At 48.6% G+C, this 23,645-nt stretch overlaps 1 protein-coding gene across 7 annotated transcripts in view; it reads left to right on the plus strand.

Annotated features, from left to right (window-relative positions):
* ARHGEF1 (Rho guanine nucleotide exchange factor 1) overlaps positions 1-23,645 on the plus strand; it is a 520,185-nt gene that overhangs the window by 250,686 nt on the left and 245,854 nt on the right. For all 7 annotated transcript variants that reach the window (XM_086933027.1, XM_086933031.1, XM_086933029.1 and 4 more), the window contains exons 5-7: positions 13,219-13,317; positions 13,585-13,627; positions 18,963-19,068. In XM_086933027.1, coding sequence (XP_086789153.1) covers positions 13,219-13,317; positions 13,585-13,627; positions 18,963-19,068 — 248 coding nt within the window. The remainder of the gene's footprint in view (positions 1-13,218; positions 13,318-13,584; positions 13,628-18,962; positions 19,069-23,645) is intronic.

The following is a 23,645-nucleotide window of genomic DNA, read 5'->3' on the forward strand; positions in this document are numbered from 1 at the left end:
TTGAAATATGGACTGACGCCTCAACAGCTTGCTACTCTGTCAAAAAGGCTCACAAAAACCTCAAAAACAAATTACCATACAAGGAGCCGCAGGGTGTATAGTAAAGTTTAGAAAATTTAGAACAAGTGTAAGATACGTTTTGTTAGTCAGAACAGTAAATGGGAAAAGGGATTCAGTTTTTGTGGGTCTACACATAGGAGCAAGCAGCCATTTCCAAACTAGCCTTGGACAACATGTTATTGTGACTGGTTTTAAGTCTGTGAGACCACACTGGTTCACAGCCATTAGGACGTCTCACCAAACCACATCCATATTCTTGTTCTTAGATGTGTGCCAGAGCTCATTAAGATTCAGCTTGGCAGCGCTCAAGTGACAGATTACACTTCTGGTCAGCCATGTCTAGAATTTGGTTTGGCAGATCAGTAGAACTGCTATAGCTTCCCATAAGAATCCTTCGAGAGGATATGTACCGGAGGGAAGACTCCAAGATTGGAGATGTTTATTCTGATCCGTAGTTCATATCAGTTGAGAGGTTTTTTTAGGTCTCGCGACCTATCGATGTGCGCAAGCGCATCGAGCGGAGCAAGAATTCAAGTGGCGAAAACATCTTCAAACCAAAGGGCTTTCAGCCCCGCGGTTTTCATGTAGTTCACGTGAACCACGTGATTAAACATGCACGCGCATCTGCAACATTTCTCAATCACCCTCCCACAGGCACGCCCCCCCACCAGGCTCTCCCGCCCCCATCAGGCTTCCCTCCCGCATTGGCAACATTTCTCAATCACCCTCCCACAGGCACGCCCCCCCACCAGGCTCTCCCGCCCCCATCAGGCTTCCCTCCCGCATCAGCAACATTTCTCAATCACCCTCCCACAGGCACGCCCCCCCCCCACCAGGCTCTCCCGCCCCCATCAGGCTTCCCTCCCGCATCGGCAACATTTCCCAATCACCCTCCCACAGGCACGCCCCCCCACCAGGCTCTCCCGCCCCCATCAGGCTTCCCTCCCGCATCGGCAACATTTCTCAATCACCCTCCCACAGGCACGCCCGCCCCATCAGTCTTCCCTCCTAATCCGCCTGCCTCCCCTCGCGCATTCACGCCCCCCCACCAGGCTCTCCCGCCCCCATCCGGCTTCCCTCCTAATCCGCCTTTTGCTAATATTTTCGACTTCAATATATCTCACTTGAATTTTAGAAGCTACATTTAATTTTTGTGCTTGTCCTTAGTGACGGTTCGTCCTACGATTAAAAAGGCCTGATAAAAGACCAGGCTCCCTCAGTATTTACATAAATCCATCATGATTTGCATACATGCGTGTTGTGTCTGAAGCAAGAATCCTTTGAGGCTAGAGAGAAATTGGGGATTTTTCTAACAGCCCATTGTTCTCTCTCCTCTTAATTGCATTACCACCCCCACCCCAGCTAGACTGTCCTATTATTCGTTCCACCAGACTTAAGCCCCCACACGCCCTCCTTTGAATGGCTGTAACATAAGCTCCCAGCTGGAGTGACCAAATACTTGTCGTCAGGCTTCCCTCCTAATCCGCCTGCCTCCCCTCGCGCATTCACGCCCCCCCATCCGGCTTCCCTCCTAATCCGCCTTTTGCTAATATTTTCGACTTCAATATATCTTACTTGAATTTTAGAAGCTACATTGAATTTTTGTGCTTGTCCTTAGTGACGGTTCGTCCTAGGCCTGATAAAAGACCAGGCTCCCTCGGTATTTACATAAATCCATCATGATTTGCATACATGCGTGTTGTGTCTGAAGCAAGAATCCTTTGAGGCTAGAGGGAAATTGGGGATTTTTCTAACAGCCCATTGTTCTCTCTCCTCTTAATTGCATTACCACCCCAACCCCAACTAGACTGTCCTATTATTCGTTCCACCAGACTTAAGCCCCCACACGCCCTCCTTTGAATGGCTGTAACATAAGCTCCCAGCTGGAGTGACCAAATACTTGTCGAAAGCAGCCCTTCCCCCTGGCAGCAGAAATTCTTCTTAGTAGATAAACAATGCGCCCTCCAAACACTGTCCTTTTACATATGTATATTTGCACATGTATGTGTTCATATACGTTTGCATGCTTAGGTGCCACCAGTTTTCTCAGTAGCTTTTTCTGGACCCTGTCTCCATTCTCCCTGCAAAGTTTACTGGAAGCAGACATCGCATGTACCCGCTGTTTAGGATGTTTCAGCTATGTGAATGCTTAACTATGAGTTTGTAGCAGAGTACAAAAATGGCTGCTCCGTAGGGAAGCTAGGTGCGAGAGGAAGAAGCCAGAGAAAGGCCAACATACTCAGTTTAAAAACAAGGGCTGGGAAAATCCAGCTCTCCGAGGGCCCACATTTCCATGTGTCCTGTCGAGAAGCCTTCACGGTGGAGTCCAGATTTCTATACTGCAAAGCTAGATGTATCCAACGTGTAACAAGCCTTGGTACAGCCAAGAGGTCTGGCTTGTTATATTTCATTAGCAGCAGCACCATTTCTCCTGCGCCACGCCACATCAAAGGCTCTGTGCCACTTTCACCCACACAGCAACACTTACAGACACGCAACGCCACTCGCACCCATGCAAGCCCACCATCACCCACGCAACACCACACTCACCCACGCAACGCAACTCATCCACGCAACCCCACTCATCCACGCAACCCCACTCATCCACGCAACCCCACTCATCTACGCAACCCCACTCATCTACGCAACCCCACTCATCTACGCAACCCCACTCATCTACGCAACCCCACTCATCTACGCAACCCCACTCATCTACGCAACCCCACTCATCTACGCAACCCCACTCATCTACGCAACCCCACTCATCTACGCAACCCCACTCATCTACGCAACCCCACTCATCCACGCAACCCCACTCATCCACGCAACCCCACTCATCCACGCAACCCCACTCATCCACGCAACCCCACTCATCCACGCAACCCCACTCATCCACGCAACCCCACTCATCCACGCAACCCCACTCACACATGCAACGCCACTCACACATGCAACGCCACTCACACATGCAACGCCACTCACACATGCAACGCCACTCACACATGCAACGCCACTCACACATGCAACGCCACTCACACATGCAACGCCACTCCCACATGCAACGCCACTCCCACATGCAACGCCACTCCCACATGCAACGCCACTCCCACATGCAACGCCACTCCCACATACAACGCCACTCCCACATGCAACGCCACTCCCACATGCAACGCCACTCCCACATGCAACGCCACTCCCACATGCAACGCCACTCCCACATGCAACGCCACTCCCACATGCAACGCCACTCCCACATGCAACGCCACTCCCACATGCAACGCCACTCCCACATGCAACGCCACTCCCACATGCAACGCCACTCCCACATGCAACGCCACTCCCACATGCAACGCCACTCCCACATGCAACGCCACTCCCACATGCAACGCCACTCCCACATGCAACGCCACTCCCACATGTAACGCCACTCCCACATGCAACGCCACTCCCACATGAAACGCCACTCCCACATGCAACGCCACTCCCACATGCAACGCCACTCACACATGCAACGCCACTCCCACATGCAACGCCACTCCCACATGCAACGCCACTCACACATGCAACGCCACTCACACATGCAACGCCACTCACACATGCAACGCCACTCACACATGCAACGCCACTCACCCATGCAACGCCACTCACCCATGCAACGCCACTCACCCATGCAACGCCACTCACCCATGCAACGCCACTCACCCATGCAACGCCACTCACCCATGCAACGCCACTCACCCATGCAGCGCCACTCACCCACGCAGCGCCACTCACACACGCACGCAGCGCCACTCACACACACACGCAGCGCCACTCACACACACACGCAGCGCCACTCACTCACTCACGCAGCTCCACTCACTCACCCACGCAGCTCCACTCACTCACCCACGCAGCTCCACTCACTCACCCACGCAGCTCCACTCACTCACCCACGCAGCTCCACTCACTCACCCACGCAGCTCCACTCACTCACCCACGCAGCTCCACTCACTCACCCACGCAGCTCCACTCACTCACCCACGCAGCTCCACTCACTCACCCACGCAGCTCCACTCACTCACCCACGCAGCTCCACTCACTCACCCACGCAGCTCCACTCACTCACCCACGCAGCTCCACTCACTCACCCACGCAGCTCCACTCACTCACCCACGCAGCGCCACTCACTCACCCACGCAGCGCCACTCACTCACCCACGCAGCGCCACTCACTCACCCACGCAGCGCCACTCACTCACCCACGCAGCGCCACTCACTCACCCACGCAGCGCCACTCACTCACCCACGCAGCGCCACTCACTCACCCACGCAGCGCCACTCACTCACCCACGCAGCGCCACTCACTCACCCACGCAGCGCCACTCACTCACCCACGCAGCGCCACTCACTCACCCACGCAGCGCCACTCACTCACCCACGCAGCGCCACTCACTCACCCACGCAGCGCCACTCACTCACCCACGCAGCGCCACTCACCCCCACGCAGCGCCACTCACCCCCACGCAGCGCCACTCACCCCCACGCAGCGCCACTCACCCCCACGCAACGCCACTCACCCCCACGCAACGCCACTCACCCCCACGCAACGCCACTCGCCCCCACGCAACGCCACTCGCCCCCACGCAACGCCACTCGCCCCCACGCAACGCCACTCGCCCCCACGCAACGCCACTCGCCCCCACGCAACGCCACTCGCCCCCACGCAACGCCACTCGCCCCCACGCAACGCCACTCACCCCCACGCAACGCCACTCACCCCCACGCAACGCCACTCACCCCCACGCAACGCCACTCACCCCCACGCAACGCCACTCACCCCCACGCAACGCCACTCACCCCCACGCAACGCCACTCACCCCCACGCAACGCCACTCACCCCCACGCAACGCCACTCACCCCCACGCAACGCCACTCACCCCCACGCAACGCCACTCACCCCCACGCAACGCCACTCACCCCCACGCAACGCCACTCACTCAAAGCCTCTCACACCCACGCAGTGCCACTTTCACCCACACTGTGCAGTGCACAATGGGTCTCGCAGTAGGAACGTTGGAGCCATTACAATTGCAAATAACAATGCCTTTTATTTTTGTTTTCATTTTAAAAACATAAAGGGCTTTGTCATTTACAAAACCAATAGCTCCAACTTTCCTACTGCGAGACCTATTGGCAACGCCAGTGCTTGTTTTTTATATGCTCCTTCGATGGGTTTATTCATTTCTATTGGATGAGGTGAGGTCTGGTGGATCACCATCCCAGGGGGGGCGCGCACTCGACCCTAACATCTTACTTTTGTTGTCCTTAACACTGATCTCCGCGTGGCAAGTATTTACCCATTTCAAATGGGAATTTCTTTTCATTAACGAACTCCGGTGACAGAGGGTTGGAGGGGGGAGGGAGGGGAAATCATTGGGCGCGCCGTGCCGTGCTTTTATCTGCTAAGTGCTAAGAGTTCACCGTCCCAGGAGGGGGTTAATTGCTGGAGCTGAAATGCAGTGGGAGGCAGGAAGTCTCCTCTGCTAACAAGCACTGGCAAAGCCAGCAGGTTACACCTTTACAAAATCTATTGGCTCTGTCAATTTACATATTAGACCGCACTAGAGCTGCTGCGCAACATAGTTTATGATTAAAAAAAAACCACTATGACACAGTCAATGGTGCGCACATCATAGCACTTTTTTTTATATTAAGCCAGGTTTTACAGAAGCTCAATTGCTATGCAATATGTAAAAAAAAAAAAAAGTGCCAAACCCAATAGATTTCATATAGTCGAAACCTATTGCCTTTTGCTGATGCAGGTTGTTCAAGTTGGCAGTTATGATGGCCTGAGTGAACTTGTTCTCCCTGTTCAGCAGGAAGTCATCATATCGGAGGAAGGGCTTTAAGTAGAATGAAAAAACTTGTGGGGGTTCCCAGAGGGGCATGGCCGATGTAATGAAGGGCGTGACTTAACACCCCTAACTGAAAATCCATGCCCGGTATAGTGTGTCGCCCCACTGGTATTTTGCTGCTTCATCATTCCATCCATATACATGCAACATTACATCTACTACAAGCCAGGACTATTGTCTTTGTCAATGGTTGTTAGTTGCATAAGATAAATATGCATCAGCAATGGCTTTGAAGCTTGACAGGGGTGCTGCTAAGGTTGAGAGGGCACTGCGAGGGGTGAGAGAACTGTAGCTGGTGTGAGAGCGGCGCTGCGTGGGTGTGATGGGCGCTGCGATGGTCTGATGGGCGCTGCGAGGATGTGAGGGGCGCTGCGAGGGTGTGAGGGGCGCTTCGGGGAGTGAAAGGACGCTGTGAGGGGTGCTGCTGGGGATGAGAGTGGCGCTTCTAAAGGTTGAGAGGGGCTCTGCTGGAAGTGAGAAAGAACTCCAGGTGGTGTGAAAGCTGCACTGCTATAGCGATAGAGGCCCTGGTGGGGGTAACAGCAGATGTGCTGAAGAGAGAGCGAAAGGGCACTGTAGTAGACAAGCGGTATTTAGGGGTGAGAAGGGTACTAAGGAGTTCGGGGACGGAGGCTGCAGGGGGCAAGGGATGCACTGCAAGGGTGGAGAGAGGACATTGCTGGTGTGAGAAGGGCACTGACGTGTGCCTGGGAGCTGTGCACGAGAGGGGATCGCTGCAGACTTCATCGAGGACATTGATGAGGGTGAGGGTGGGGGCACACCCAGAGTGAGGAGTGCCATGGCAGTGGCTAACAACAAAAGGAGTGTGATAAGTGTGTAAACGAGGGCACTTTGAGTGTGAGATTGGATGCCCCACGGAGTGAGGCCGGGCAGCGTGCAACTGTTTGAAGGTGTAACTTGGGAAGTGATCAGAGGTGCGCGTCGGGTAGTGAGCCGTCACAGTGAGATCTTGAAAGGAGTGAGTTTGTATGGGGGGGAAGTCCCTGTCTACCGGGACTGTGTGTACACGCATGTGGCTGAGGTGTGAATAGGGCGCACACTGCAAGAAGTCACTGTGCGGAGAGTGGATGTGTGCACGGGTGATAGTGAGTGTATGGAATCACCGTGTGAAGGTTGCATCCGTGCAGGCGGTGAGGAAGCAAGGAGAGGGTGAACCAGTGTTGTAATGACTGTCTGCTGGCGGACTGTGTTCAGCGATGAGGGGCTGCTCGGTGAAGGTGTGTGCAGCATGATTGTGAGTGGACAGTGAGTGCAGGTAGTGTCTGAGAACAACTGTCTGCCAGCAGTGCGTGATACGTCACCGTGGGCCCTGAAAACGCGCTAGCGGTACATACAGCGCTGTGACACCCCCTCATGGAAAGTGCGTGCAAGGCGCGGGTCTTCAGAGAAATGTGTGCACCGGGAACCATTGTGCAGATGTTATATCAGAGGGAGTGTGTCAGTGAGTTTGTGCATAGAGAGGCTTCTTGCAGAAAGTCACTGCAACAGTGTGTGTGCAGGGGGGAGTGCGTGTATGGGGGTCACCAGCTAGGAAGTCACCACAGCCGATTAGGAAGTCACTGCAAGAAAAGTGTGTGCAGAGGGGGTCACCATCTAGGTAGCCACAAGCCACTGCAGGGAGAGTGTGTGCAGGGTGAGTGTGTGCAGGGTGAGTGTGTGCAGGGTGAGTGCGTGCAGGGTGAGTGCGTGCATGGTGAATACCAGCTAGGAAGTCACCGCAAAGAAAGTGTGTGCAGGGTAAATGCGTGCTGGGGAGTCACTGGCCACGTGTGTCAGCCCGGCCTGAAAGTGTGTCTAACTTGAATACTACAATTACATTGTAGCAGAACTAACGTGCAAGCCGCAGAGCTGCAAACAAATTTAGCAACATTATTTGTCGGATATGGCCCGTGATATGCACGGGCGGTCTATTCCAAAAATTTCTGTCAGGTGGTGGGGGGGGCCCAACATCTAAAAAAATTGAGATGGTGGGGCTCAACCTACAAAAGTTTGAAGACCTCTGCTCTAAGCTATATGGAGTCAAATTACTCAGCCTGTCGCTTTTGGAGGTAGCACCTCTGGGACCCATATAGGATGCAGCGCTGAGGCCCCACTGACATTTCAACTGCTCTCCACTCCGAGAAGACAGGAGCTGACGATTAGGACAAGAGCCCATTCAGCATTCCATCAGCCCAAAAGCAAAGCAAAGCAAAGATATCACTCCTCTGAAAGCTCCATCATTGAGGAACAACCTAGCAGTCCACAGAAAAACACATTGGTTCTGCTCAGGGATCACAGACAGAGCACCCATTCCATAGCCAGCACCTGAGTATTGACCCTGAAATCATTCTCATCCAGGTGCAATGCACTGCTCTCAAGGGAGTCGGACGTTGAGCCAAAGACTGGACCTAAGAGGCATTGGCCTTCGGGTTATACCTCTGGCACTCAGGCTGCTCTGCGCCAAAAGACCCCCTTTGCTCCAGAGAAGCTTGAGCTAAGGTTTCTGAGCTTTCGCATCAGCAGTTACTTTCTCAACCCAGAGTCCAAGAACAGCCACCTTCTGAACCCAAATTGACTTTGAAGTTGACTCTGAGGAACATTTGGCCGCATAGTTTGATGCATAATGAACCCTCACAAGCCGAGTTCCCATAGGTGGATGAATGCAGACAGTCCAAGAATTACGAACACCCCTCTTCGGGTAACTTTCTTCAGCTGGAGGTGCAGATACCACAGGCAGCACTATGGAGAAAGAGATAGCTTACCACTGAAGACAGAATCTCTAAGGGAATGGAGTTCTGTCACATTCCCAGAAAGAGTTGGTATCAGGCCAGTAGCGCTATGCTGCAATCTCTTCTGCTCACTTCCCAACCTCCATCAAGACACCATACATCCCTAACCACCTCAGTCAACACACACCACAGTTATTCAACAGAGACTCTGACCAGAGGAGCCAGTATGTCCCTCGGGACCCTTACATTGAACCTACATGGGGATATCCTGTAAAGGGGGCTGCACTGTGGGGAGACACACAGGGTGACAGCTTTATCCAGTCAAAGCTTCACCTCCTGCCATAATACAAGGGGCGACAAATGCAAAATCAACAATTGATGGACAGAAGTTGCACATGGCAAAACATTCACTCCAGTCACAGATCTGGGTTTAATCCATCGTTTTTTTGCACTCCACACCACCCCAGTTCAGACATGACCATATGCAAATCAGTCTGACCCTGTGCCTCATGGGAACAGTCCAGCCCGAACTGCCAAGCCATGTCTTTCCTGGAACGGAATCAAGCATCAAGGGGCAGCTGACCATCACAAGGTCAGACTATGCGTGATGAAAGAGGAGGAGGAGTTCCTTGAGGAAATGCTCTCAAAGATGGAGTGGGCGTTGCAGTTTCTACTACTCCAATGATGAAATATGCCAGTTGCAGCTTTAGGAAACCCAACCAGTCCCGAAAAACAGCAAAGATCGAAAAGAGCTAATAAATAATACAACAGCCACCAGTAACTGCGAAAAAACAGAAGTCCACACAGTAGAACATGAGAGCAAAGTACATTCTACATATGAAGTATTCTAATAAAAGATTTTGTAAACACTAGAGCGAGAGACTATGTACAACAAAGAGCTTATCCAAAAAGAGCATTACCCAACTGTTACTTGTTTGTCAGGCACATTTGTTTATGGCTGGGATTGGTTGGGGATGGTAGACAAAGGCTTAGTTAGATGACTTTGACCTGATACTTTCAGAAAATATCTAAATTCTCACAATATTTCCTCCTAAAATAACATTTCTTAGTTTCCTTGCATGTTCTCAGTAAACAGTGCTATTAAACTCCAAAGTGACCGCTGGGCATTATGGTTCTTCTGCTCTACTTCAGCTTAATGTCCTACAGGTCATATTGGCACTGTAAAGAATTGCGCTCTTAACGATACAGTGCTGACTGCACTGTGATCTTTGTTCAGTGTAAGCTCTATGTTCCCGCGCAAAAAGAGAGACTCGTTGGATAGCTAACCAGTGACTGCATGAAAAGAACCAATAGGCACCCTTGTTTTATAACTTTCGGCTCATCCTTGCCTGTTACCTTAGTGTAGCAGGAGGTTTCCAAATACAGTAATGATTCCAAACCGGTGCTCCTTGAGTTCCTCGTGTGTTTTTTGTACATTTGCCTCTTGTAGGGTAGAACATGACCATAGTGTTTGCTGTTCCTCTAACACCTAGTATGCCACTATGGTGCCCCAAACTAAAACTATATGTCGATTTTCTATGAAGCCGAATGTTTGGGGACTGCTGCTTGCATTTCAGGAACGTAAGATGCCCAGAAATCGGATGACGGAAGAACACCCTATTAGACACTCTACTCTTCATTCAGACCCTCTGATTGTGCTCCCAGTCACTTCTCTAAGTCCTCTTCCATATTGTCATCCTGCCGGAAGGAAGTCACTGGGACATCATAGTGTGTTTCTCACATTTTGCCTTTTCAAGTTCTTAGTTACTAATGACCGCTCAGTGTGTGTTGGCGACTTTATTTTATTAATAAGAAAACAGCACCGTTTGTATTAGAAATGTTTTATATATCATTGGTGACGGTGCACAGATGAACAAGGATGGAAGTTTAATATTGGTTAGACAAAATAGAATTGTGTGTGACTGTTGTCTGTTCCCGGGTTGTGATCGGCGGCAATAAACCATTTGTCTAAGGCTAGAGGATCGTGCAGACATTTGCAGCAAGGCGGGGATGGGAGCAGTAAGCCCTGGTGTGTAAATCCGTAGGATGTAGGCCTGTGTGAATCCAGGGTCACCCCCCTTCAGCGTCCGTCAGTCCCTGCAGACCGGACTCCTTGTATAGGATTCGTTGACCTCTGAGGCATAGGGTCCATCTGTTCAGGCTGCACAAACCCAAACTCCTTAGTGAGTTTTCATCATCGGCATGAAGAACACACATATACTCAGCAATGTTGTGGCCCTGGGGAAGGCTAAAATGACGCAATATGTGTACTCCTATTTGTGGGTACTTTTGCTGATACTTGGGTAAAATCGTCAGTTGTACCTCACACCTGCAGTACGCCGCGTTGTGATTTTTGAATCCACATCCTTGCGAGTCACTTGAGAAGGAACTGTGGTCAGCACCCATATTTCAAGCTTGTAGAGGAAGTTATTTTCCTTCTAACCGCTCTATGGTTGACCTCTTTCCTATCTAGCTGTTACTTGTACCTTTGAAGTCTCAGTCCTTCGTTGTGTCATGTAGGGTGTCATAGGCTACTCCCTGTATCGACCGATGCATAAAGTATATATCTGGCCCTCATTACTTCAGGGTAGGAAGCCCTGATGTTCTGCACTAACATATGCTGATCACACCCAGATCTGGATCTAGTTGAAGGAAATGGCCCCGCGTCCCTTGGCAATCCTAGGGCCTGACACCCAGAACTGTATGCGCAGTAGCATTGTGGAATTGAGTGATGATAAAACTGAACTACTAGTAAGTTGTAATAAAGACCAGCAGCAAGAATCACTGTGACCTTCATCACTAGATGTCCCTGCAGGACCTGTGTTCAAGGTAAATCCCTGGGAGTTATATTGCCAAACATAAGACCTGAAGGGTCTTACCGCTTCCATCTTTTCAAGAAGGTGTTTCCCTTGAAAAAAAAACTGGATGCATATGTCCCATCTGTGTGACTACTGCCAAGAATTGGCTGTGGTTTGATCTTACAACTGCTGCTGCAAACAAATTACAACAAGCTGAAAACCTTGTGGTCAGGAAAGCCGCAAGGCTAAAAGAACTAGATTTGACGCATCTGAGGCAACAAGAAGGCTGCATTGGCTCCCCAATAAGAAAAGGGTGCAGTTTAAAGCTCTCTGCTAATGCATATGTTTTTATGGGTTCGATAATCATGCCTTAGAGACTAATATCCAAGTATGAGACGTTCACCGTGTCCACTCTAGCGCCATACTCCTCCACACAATTAGATGAACATTTGTGGGTGGCTGCTTTCTGTATTTAAGTAGTGTCAAACTTTAGAATAACCTCCTGTGGACTACTCGAGCCTGAAAAATCTATTTGCTTTCAGGAAAGAACTTAAGACTTTACTATTGCTAAACTGCTTTTGGCCACCAATGTGCCTGTACAGCCAAGAAGCCGCAGTGTGTGTGGGTTTGATTTATAAGTACTAAAATAAATATAGTAATAATACAGGGGGCGTGGGTATATGATAGAGGCTATGTACAAAACTATTGTTATAGGACAGACTTTTTAATTTTTGTACACACCTGTATCTTATTGCAAAAACACAGCCCACTCTTTACTCCTAAGTCCGTACACCACCCGTTACTACTTGGTGATTGAGCAGCATGGTTAAACAGTTCTTTTACGAAGGAAGGTACTCTTTGATTCTGCATATGAGACTTGCTGTGGTCCAGTGGAAAAAACTGGTAATCACAGCCAAATGATTTATTTTTTGGATGTACCAATGTCGTCCAACACGAGCCAACAAGCAGGATCAGGAGTTGGCCTTTCCCTCATGTGTGTGCTTCTTTTTCTGCAGAGGGTTTCATATCGTGTCAAAGATGTGTGAGGGGCAAACCGAGCATTCATTTTGTTTTTAAATGTTGTTTGCTTTCCCTTTGCTGAGTGTCCGATGGAGTGATTCCTGGTAACCTCCTTTGTGCCTTCTCCTCTTGGCATGCCATTCTTCTGGCTATGTGCTCATTCCACTGTATGCACTGCCTGCTCCCTAAGTGGCCAATTTTATGGCCTATCCCTGGGAGTAGCACAGCCCCAGTGATAGCATTCTTACCCTGTGTGCTTGAAACATTTCATTTGCATTCTCTTGTGTGTGCTATTTACCCTCTTCATGCTGTTTGGTCTCTGCCCTTGAGCCTCTACCACCTCTACATTATATTTTATATTTTATGACCCATGCAGCTCAGGGAGGGGTAAGCATAAACCTGTGACCTTATTTTGATGCTTGTTAATATTTAGAGATGAGGGCTGCATTCTCTGAGTACCTCAGTCTCACGTCAGCCCTACTAAACTGGCGTCTGTCCTTACTAAAGCAAATTTTGAACAGCAGCACACCGTTTGTTGATGTAAAACACTGATTGTCCAGTCATATGCTCTGGACTTGAAGTGGGGGTGGAAGGCATGATGTGGACTGAAGGGTGGACCAGAAGGCTTTGTTGTGCATTCAGTCTGAGCAGTACTGCTGCATCACAGCTTTTGAAGTGGTCATTAACAGTCTGTCCTCTTGTTTCCACCTCACAGCTTTGTTACCTGCATGCATACATGATCCGGGAACTCAGTGCCAAAGAGGGGAAGAAGCAATTTGTGGACTTTTTCCATACTTTCCTGGACAAAGGAGCAGTAAGTATTCCAGAGCGAGGCTTCCCCTCCCTCATTCTCCTAAGTAGCATACAACATACGAAGCAACAGACTGTGCAACCTAGGGAGCAGATGCTCTCTGTCTGGCTGTCGCCTAGCCGCTGTCCCCTGCACCCAGCTGCAATTCTTCATTTCACTCTTCTACCTAGCGCTCTACTTTAGGTCATTCACATCCAGTCCAGCTTACGGCTGCTCTTCCTCATTTAACCCTTCTGCTTCGCCACTAATTTTTGTTTTTCTGTTCTTCAGGTACTTCGCATCCCTATCCCGTCGGAGTTCTCGTTTGATGTCGGTAAGACGTTTCCCTTTTTTGCTGCGCATGCTGCAATGGAATAAAAGAGTAGGGTCAAGTCACACTGTTAACGTGACCCTATTCATACTCTCTGTTGTCCTCACTTTAAGCACTTGTTGGTTCCATTTAAGTGATCACCTTGTTATGCCCTGCGTTTCTCAGATGTGCACTAGTAAGCTCTTCAGGTTGGAACCTGGCCATTCCCTGTAGAAACGCACCAGGTACATTTATCAACATCTTGGATTTTTTTTTAACGGTGTCTGTGAATGTTTGAAATACATGCTTATGGAAATCAAAAACACTAAATTAGCAAAATTGTAAACAAAGTAAAATAATTATAATAATAATTGTAAAGGTAAATAATAATGATGAGCGGAACCATCAATTATGCTTTCATTTTAAAGCATCTTGAGAGGATTAAATAACCCTAGGAGGATGACAGCTTATTTGAATATTTTGTTATCAAAAAGAGAGAGGAGAACTAGAGAGGCTAGTCCGTTTCCCCAGTTTATATGTTAGCAATCAATGAGAACTAGCTCTGGTTTAAATTGTTTGTATGTCTGCGGAGTAATCTGGCGTTGAAGCACACCTGAGGCACACTCGGTACCTCGGGTGGGGCCCGATGATGAAGCATGCCACCAACTAGGTTGGTGGGTGAGGACCTTCATAAAACCTAATGGTTTTCCTCCACCCACAGACATATAAACAATTTAAACCAGAGGACAAGCAATTTAAACCAGAGCTAGTTCTCATTGATTGCTAGCTTATTTGAATAGACATGAAGTCACAATGGAATTCTTGCAGAAAATCCCCCTAACATTAAAAACTGAAAAAGAAAACTTGTGAGAGTTTGGGGAGAACATTGCGATTCAACAACACCTATTCATGGGGGTGGAAATTTTGTATGAAAAAAGGTGAGTTTATTTTAGACCCATTCATACAGTGCCAGACATGGACCCGCATAGTTCATGGAATACTGGGAGACGGAGACAGCCATGTGACATTTGTTAGTTCCTACCGCCCTATTATTCTCCAAATTGAAAATGATGAAAGCTGTGCAGGATGAACCCAGAGATTCTCTTCTCATTTGTATCGTACTATGGAGACCTGTACTCTGCTAGAGTAATGGCGCCTAAAACAGATTGAAATCTACTTGGATATAACCACCGTGGGCGGGCTTGATGCTCATGAGGTGGAGCCCTTTATTACATCTGTTGCCCAAAGCTGAAATCAAGGATGCAATTAAATAATTGGCTGGAGTTAAAGCCCCTAGCAATGATGAACTGACGTAGAAGTCTACAATAAATTGTGCGAAGTTTTTGCTCCCCACTTATTGAATACATTTGAGGAGGAATAAAAAGTGGGAAATCTCTGTGCCGCTCTACGGGACGCCATCCTAGTGCCACACATCCCTTGCAAGGTGTGGGTCAAACAGCCCATTATCCATCATGATCACAAATAATAATATACTGGCAAAATTGGAATCCTCCAGGTCGATTACTCTATATGTCCAACCTGGTGCTTGCACAGCAATCTGGATTCATACCTGGTCTGTCCCGCTCAAAGAAGCTTTCCCCTTTTTTCACTCTTCATCAGGTTACGTCTAACCTCCAGCAACAAAATTGTTTTTGGATCCCGAGAAAGGCTTTTCACATCCCGACATGGCCTTCTGCATTTGTGGTGCTGAGAAGGCTGGTTTTGGAGATGGCTTCATAGCTTACGTGTCCCTTCTATTCTTGTAATTTATAGCCCAGATTAAAGTTAATAGCTTCTTCTCCCTTCCCTTGAAGATATTTAGAGGTGCCGGATAGGGTTGTACGTTTTCCACATTGCTGTTATCTATAGCTATGAAGCCTCAACTTTTGCCCTGGGGGAACATCTAATCATTTTAGGACTCTGTATAACAGGCAGAAATTATCTGATGTACTTCTGCTCTGATGATGTTATGCTACTTTAAAGACTGTGCTGACAATGTAGCTCTGGTATTGAGGGACTTAAGATACAAGCCTACAAATAAATTGGAATAAATCAGAACTTTCCCTATAACTCCATTCACAAACCTTGATTTCTCATGAGAATAAATGATGGGCTTCTTGTGCTAGCTGGCTGTCAAAGTCCCATTTAGCCATAAAGGTATTAATTGGGGATAATAATGGGCCAGCAATCACTAACATTTATGATGTTGTAAGTAGGTGGATGTCCCTGTCCAGTAGGTCAGCTATTATTAAAATAGATTTCTTCCTTAAGCTGCTTTACCTTTTTTGTCAACATTCTGATACTGTTAACAAGATCCTAACAGCATTCCCTCCCTCATAGTATTGTCAGCCTACTTGGACTATCACCCTGATTTATCCTCTCAAGGAGATCACCTTCCATAACTACTTTTGTGACTGCACATGTTTGTTGTATTTCTATCTTCTGAAGTTGTATATTCAAACGGCCAGTATGGCTTCTTTCATTTTTTTAAGGTGGGCTGCTTTCCTTATGAGGGGTCCCTGATCAACAGCCTTCAGGCTATCCTACAGCGTGGCAATGAAGGTCAGAGAGTCAGTGAAACGTTAGTGCATCGTGTGTAGCTCCAGTGGGTCTTTAGGATGGGGCTTGTGTTAAGTCTCTCGGAGGTCAGTCCCACTCACCAGGGTCATTGGCAGACTACTCGTGCATGACATCTTTCCATGAGACATGGTCATAGTCTCTGCACTAGCTCCTTAATGGTAGATTGGAGTTGTTTGCCTACTACAACATGATCCAGTCTGGCAAAACTCTTATAGGCCACTAAATAGTGAGAATATTCAGTCCAAGGGGCCCACCAACTGTCTGTTCGCCTCACATCGAGTAACCACATTGTCCCCGGCAAGGAGCTCGCTGTTGTGCCTGCATAGCAGTTCAGTGCTTTATCTATTGTGTCAATCATGATAAAACTAGTCTCCTCCTACTATCAAGAGCTAAGAGGCCAAAGTGTGGGCAGTGTATTTCAGAGGATGGTTTTCTGTCCCTTGTTAGGGGCATGTGTGGAGGCCAGTACTCGGGGTTAGCCTTTGTGTATACCTTTGTAGTACAAACCAGTACTCGTGCCCTTTGGGAATGGTGCATACCCTGTATTCTTCAATTATAATGGGAACATGTTGCTTTTGCCCCTTACTGGCGATACCGATCAGTCTTTTTATGTTAAGTGGTGGTAATTTGGATCTGTGCCCCCTCCGGCATTGCATGCCCATTATTCTGTACTTTGTTTTGTGGTGTTAATGTGCCTCTTAGTGGCCATCCTGATCCGGCCTTCTGGTTTCTAGTAGTTTAGACCTCTGGTCTTGGCTGCTGGGGGGTTTTCATCCTCTAGTATTCTTGTGTTCAGTGGTGTTACTCTTGCCACTAAGTGGCATTGCTGAACAAGCCTTCTTGTTATGAGAGCATTTACTCGTTCTCACTGGGGATTTGCACATTCATAATTCTTCCTTGTACTAGTGTGAACCTGTCTTCCCCATTGTGGCATTGCCGATCCAGCTTTCTGGTGTTTAGAGGAACTTGCCTGTTACTCGTGTCAGTTGGGGACTGTACGTGACTTGTATTCTTGTGCGTGGTGGTGTAAACCTGTTTCTTCTGCCCCTTAGTGGCATTGCTGATCCAGTGATCTGGTCTTCAGTGGGAAGAACCTGTGTTCATGCCTGCTAGGGCCTATGCATGTCCACAATTATTGTGCGTAATGGTTTGACCTGTTACTTCTACCCCTTTGAGGCATGGCCGATCCAGCCTTCTGATGTTTAGTGATGCAAGACTGTAGTCCTGCCCTCTGGAAAAGTTGCACATCCTGTATTATTCTGTTTAGTAGTGTGAACCTGTTGCTTGTACTCTTTAGTGGCAGTGCTGACCCATCCTTCAGGTGTTTAGTAGGAGGAATTTGAATCTCGGGGCATTACAAACTCTTGTGTTTAATGGTTTTCTTGTCCCTCTTAGTGACCATGCTTAACCAGCCTTCTAGTGTCTGATAATGCAGATCTCTAGTCATGGCTGCTTGGGCCTTTGTACATCTAGTATTCTTGTGTGTAGCGTCGTAAACCTGCTACTTCTGCCCCTTCGTGGCATTGTTGATCCTGGCTTGTGGTGTTTAGTGATGTGAACTTGTTATTCATGCCCGTTGGGGACTATGCACATCCACGATTCGGTGTGTAATGGTGTGAAACTATTACTTCTGCTCCCTTCTGGATCTGCCTACTTACCTTTAGTTGTTAGAACCTTTACTTGTCCTCTGGGGGATTTGCATGTCCAGTATTCTTGTGTTTAGTGGGGATATTCATGGCCATTTGTGGTATTGTTGAGCCAGCCTTCTGATGTTTATTGGTAGGAACATTTACCTGTGCTCATATGGTGGCATTGCACATGCAATATTCTTGTAACCTCCGGCACGATCTTATGCAGCCTTCTACAGCTTACTATTGTTAACTCTGTCTGTGCCCTTTTTTTGTTTGATCACCTGTATAGTCGTTTAAAGCAAAAGGAGCAAACAAGCACTAGCATGTTAGGCTATCTGTGGATTTCCCTCTTCACCACCTTTGTACATTGGAAGTCGTGAGGGATTAAATTATGGTAGACTAAAGCCAAGCCTTGGCCTCCTCTGGCTGATGGGTGGCTTCTTGCGGTTATGGGGTGGCCTCTGGCGGCTGAGTGGGGGGCCTCTTGCGGCTGAGGGGGTGGCCTCTTGCGGCTGAGGGGGTGGCCTCTTGCGGCTGAGGGGGTGGCCTCTTGCGGCTGAGGGGGTGGCCTCTTGCGGCTGAAGGGGTGTCCCTTTGCGGCTGAGGGGGTGGCCCTTTGCGGCTGAGGGGGTGGCCCTTTGCGGCTGAGGGGGTGGCCCTTTGCGGCTGAGGGGGTGGCCCTTTGCGGCTGAGGGGGTGGCCCTTTGCGGCTGAGGGGGTGGCCCTTTGCGGCTGAGGGGGTGGCCCTTTGCGGCTGAGGGGGTGGCCCTTTGCGGCTGAGGGGGTGGCCCTTTGCGGCTGAGGGGGTGGCCTTTTGCGGCTGAGGGGGTGGCCTTTTGCGGCTGAGGGGGTGGCCCTTTGCGGCTGAGGGGGTGGCCCTTTGCGGCTGAGGGGGTGGCCCTTTGCGGCTGAGGGGGTGGCCCTTTGCGGCTGAGGGGGTGGCCCTTTGCGGCTGAGGGGGTGGCCCTTTGCGGCTGAGGGGGTGGCCCTTTGCGGCTGAGGGGGTGGCCCTTTGCGGCTGAGGGGGTGGCCTCTGGCGGCTGAGGGGGTGGCCTCTGGCGGCTGAGGGGGTGGCCTCTTGCGGCTGAGGTTGTGGTTTATTGTCGCCAAGAGATAATGATGTCTATCTTGTGTTTCCTCTGTTATAGATCGGAGTCGGGCGGACATGATTTCGGAAGTCATTCTAACGAAGTGCATGCAGGAGCTCCAGGTTCACCTGTTTCCCGAGGTTGCTCGACAGCTTGAAGATTTCAGGTCAGTTTGTGAAAGCGTTCAGCGTGGTCAGTAGGAATTCTCATCAGTGTTCATTCTGATATTCATAAATGGTAGGACAGTCACACATGCACTATCCTGGATCCTACATAAATGCTTCCATATTCAATTTTCAAAATCATTTAACAAGAAAACATGCGTCTGAGGAACATAGTTTGAGTCTTTTGTTTAATCATAATATAGCTCGGAAATGTATTTTACAGACAAAAAAAATGCAAGATGGTGTTGTACCTGAAAGAGGCTGGAAACTGCCATCGTGCATTGCAGGGGGTCTGTTGGGCAGATTGATGTTTGTGTGCCAAGCAATAATCTGTACTATTTTTTACAAAGGCTATTGTTGATATGTTATTTTTGTTGAGTTGATTACTCTTTCTTAACATAATAGGGCGTCTAGCTTTATTTTCTCTTTCTTTCTAGGATGGAGCTGTTTTGAGATTTTAGTTGGGTTTAGGTTTTATTTCTCACCTGTGCCTTCAATCGCCATGATTGCTTTCTTTGACCAGTGTCATTCCTTTAGATGACCTCAATATGCAGTATGGTTTGTGACCATCCTCATGATACAACTTTGCATAGTATGGCCACTTAAATCTTCCAGACAACTGTATGACCATTCTGAAGGAAGTAAAACACCCGCCCACTACCCCCTCGTACTCATTCAAGTTAAAGATGTGCTTCACTTGGTCTTTGCAGCAGCAAGGGAGCCACACATTTGTCAATATGAAACAATGACAGCTTCTCTTCTTGGCTAAATCTAGCTAACAGCTCTTTACAGTCAAATTATATTTGCTCATTTCACTTTTCGTGTATGTTCTATGCTATCCTCATTTTTCAGTGGCTGTGATTGGAGATTTAGTAGAAGGATTTAGAAAGGTTTATGCCCCACTCTGATAGTTATTTCCCATGGAAATTGATTGTTGTGCTTTCAATGATGATGGACCCCTCTTTTGAGCCACTGCGTAAGTCATAGCTTCAGATCTTATCCGGACTTCAGCTAGAAGGTTGGGTGAGATTCTGGTTTTGTACAATGAAGAAAGCGAGACATTATTACCCCATAAGAATGGTTTGGTACAGATTTATCCTTGTTTTTCAGAAATAATTCCAGACTTCCACATTAAATAGACAATCGCATCAGCAAGTTTGTTTCTTATCCATCGTCCCTTAAGGGAACAATCACTACATACCTTGAAAGTCTTTAGAGACCATAAACCAAGGATATATACAAGGACAAATAACACTTTGTAAATTGTGCAGCTGTTCATAAGGATCTGTCTTCCTTTAAAACAATCATTTCTTAGTGAATAGTCTCTTGTATGATCTCCTCTTATTGAGCAAACATACCACTACCATTATTGTGTGTAATGGTTTGACATACAATAGTGCGAAAACAGATACTGAGGCTTGTATGATGACTCCCGGACATTTGCAGGGCCATTACATTGCTATCAGTCCATCATTTGTACTAAGCATGATTGAATATTGATAAAAATGGGGTTTCTTGTTGGCAATGGTTTGCGACTTGTCCAAGTAGGGACCCTTTCTTTAGTCAGGGTAAGGGACTCACACAGCTAAGATAACTCCTGCTCATCCTCTTTGTAATTTGCACAGGCAGTCAGGCTTATCTCTGAGGCGATGTGTAAAGCATTTGTACATACACACACAGTAACACAGTGAAAACACTACAAAATCAGTCCACACCAGTTTAGAAAGATGGGCAATATTTATCTGAATAGAATGAGACCAAGACAACAAAACTCCAACTTACAGAAGTAAAGATATCACTTTTCAAATGTTAAATAAGTTCAATCCATAGAAATGAATGGATGTTTTGTTTTGAGCATAAAATACCTTAGATGCGTCAAAATTCAAAGATGAAACTGGTGCAGGGGAGGCGAGGCGCTGGTAAAGCAAAGTGGTGCGTTGATTCCCTACTCTCAGGGGAGGTGATCCGTCAGTTCCTTTCTGCTGCGCAGGGGCGGTGATGCACCAGTTCCCTACTGGAAGGAGTGGTGATACATCGATCTCCGGAGACTCTGCCTCAGTACCTTACTGCTGGTCAACATTGATGAAAAAATTGGCACCCAGGGATGATGCGTTGAACATCCAGATGCGCCGTGTTGATTTGGCGTCGGGGAAGCAGGCGCTGTGTCGATTTCACAGCAGCGAGCAGGTAATGCGTTGATTATTCAGTGGTGAAGCAGGGGCTGAGTCGGAACTGGTCCCACCGACGTCGGTGACAAAGTGCATGGGACTTGGGCTGCAGTGTTTTTTCAATTGCAAAGCAGATTCTGCGTCTATCCTTTAGCCGCACGGTGGTGCCCCATTGAGAAAAGGAGCATTGAAAGTAGATGGCGTGGATTTTCTCTTCCGATAAACCGATTCTGCTTCAAAGGGCCCGGGAACTGGATTTGGCACCACTTGGCAAGTCAGGGCTCTCAGCAGAACAGGTAGATGAAGTCTTTGATGGCTCTGAGACTTCTTAACAATGGGCAAGCACGCTCAAGCCCTTAGAGAACCTTGGAAGCAGGATGTATAGAGAAAAGTCCAGTCCTTTCACTCCCAGGACAAAAGCAGCAGGCCAGCACAGCAAAGCAGCAGGCAGAGTGGCTGTTCCTCCTACAGCATCCAGTTCTTCTTCCTGGCAGACTGTCCTTTAGTCCAGAAGCGTTCTGTTTTAAAGTGCCAGAGGTACAATACTTATACTTCTTTCTGCCTTTAAAGTAGGCAAACTTCAGAGTAAAGTCTTTGTAGTACACAAGACCCTGCATTTCCATGACCTGGATCCAGACGCACCACAGGGTGGTGGAGACCGCTTTGTGTGAGGACAGGCACAGCCTATTCAGGTGTCAATGACCATGACTCCCACCACTCTAGCTCAGGAAGGCCCATCAGCCTGGTGATGGCCCATCAGGATATGCAAGGCACACCTCAGCTCCCTTTGAGTGACTGTCTAGAGCAGAGGTCTTCAAATTGGGGGGCTGGCCCACCTGGGGGGAGGGTTATGGAGGGGGTGTACTTGATCTCAAGGGGGGTGCCCGTCTCCAACCAAGAGAAGCATCATGCTTTGTTTTGAGTGTTAAAAACATGAATGATAGTAAGCCACTTTGTAACGGGCCATCACTAACAACTTATGTCATTTATATCCTAACTGGGAGAATGTGTAACACGCATTTGTAATGCAATAGGTCTCGCATTTACACGAGTTTCAGTTATTGGCATTGTAAATGACAATTAGTTTTATTCATGTTTTAAAAACCAAAACATAAATAAAAGGCATTGTCATTTACAATGCTGTTAGCTCAAACTCGTGTAAATGCGAGACCTATTGCAAATGGTAGGCATCACGGACAACAACAGGAGGGGGGGGGGGGGGTAATGACTGACACAAGTCCATGGCAAATATGGGCGGAGAGTGAGTGGGGCTTGTATTCCCTACTTCACTACAGCAGATCGTCAGAGCAGCGCATGCGAGCTGGCTCGGGTTCAACCTATTGAATCTGTCCTTGTGTAACGTAACTGGTGCGCATGTAAAGCGCTCCAATACCTTCGGGCCGAGTTTGCGCTATATAAATCTGCACACACAAAAAAAAACAGTTAACCTGAAAGCTAAACCTCTGCAAATGTACTACTTTATGCCTTCTGTGGTGAGAGCTCAAGCTAAGCGGCAGCAGCATTTGTGGCGCGACTCGGTCGGGAATCGCTAAATAATCGAAAAATATATTAGAAACAGTACTTCAGAAGTACTACTACAATAGCAAGTATCGTAGAAGAACTTCTGGATTATAGTGGGAGTCAGCCATATTGGAAGTGGAGCGCTTTGACTTTGATGCCGTTGTAGTGAGTTTTAAGAAATTGACTGTAGCAAGTGGCTGAGTTTGTACATACCAAGTGTGTTTACTAAATATCTAGCCGCTCGCAGCAGTGAGACTTTGCCGGGACTTGCCTGTGACTCTGTGGTCGTTTTGGGGAGTGAAGTGGGTCTCCAACTCCAAGGAGCCCCGCAACCACCAACACCTGCGCTCCTCTTGTTGCCGCTTCAAAACTGCTTGCAGCCCCTGCTTCCCGGGCGCCGCTTGCAGCAGTAAGACTTTGCCGGGACTTGCCTGTGACTCTGTGGTTGTTTTGAGGAGCGAAGCGGGACTCCAACTCCCAGGAGCCCCGCAACCACCAACACCTGCGCTCCTCTTGTTGCCGCCTCCAAACTGCTCGCGGCCCCGCTTCCCGGGTGCCGCTCGCAGCAGTGAGACTTTGCCGGGACTTGACTGTGACTCTGTGGTCGTTTTGGGGAGTGAAGCGGGACTCCAATTCACAGGAGCCCCGCAACCACCAACACCTGCGCTCCTACCACAGCCGCCCACAGCTTACATCTTGGAGCACGCCACGTGGGACGCGCGCGGGCGTGCGCCGGGCGAAGCCCAGGCCAAGGGCGAGCCCGTTTGTGCCCGTTGGAGACTGGGGGAGGCTGGGCTGGGCCCCCCCTCTGACAACACCAGTTCCTCATAACCTGCTTCAAGTAAGTGGTGTAGTGATTTAGGACTTGATACACTTGTCTGTAAAGATGC

Source organism: Lissotriton vulgaris, chromosome 7 (genome assembly GCF_964263255.1).
Source record: "Lissotriton vulgaris chromosome 7, aLisVul1.2, whole genome shotgun sequence".
NCBI classification, from domain to species: Eukaryota; Metazoa; Chordata; class Amphibia; order Caudata; family Salamandridae; genus Lissotriton; species Lissotriton vulgaris.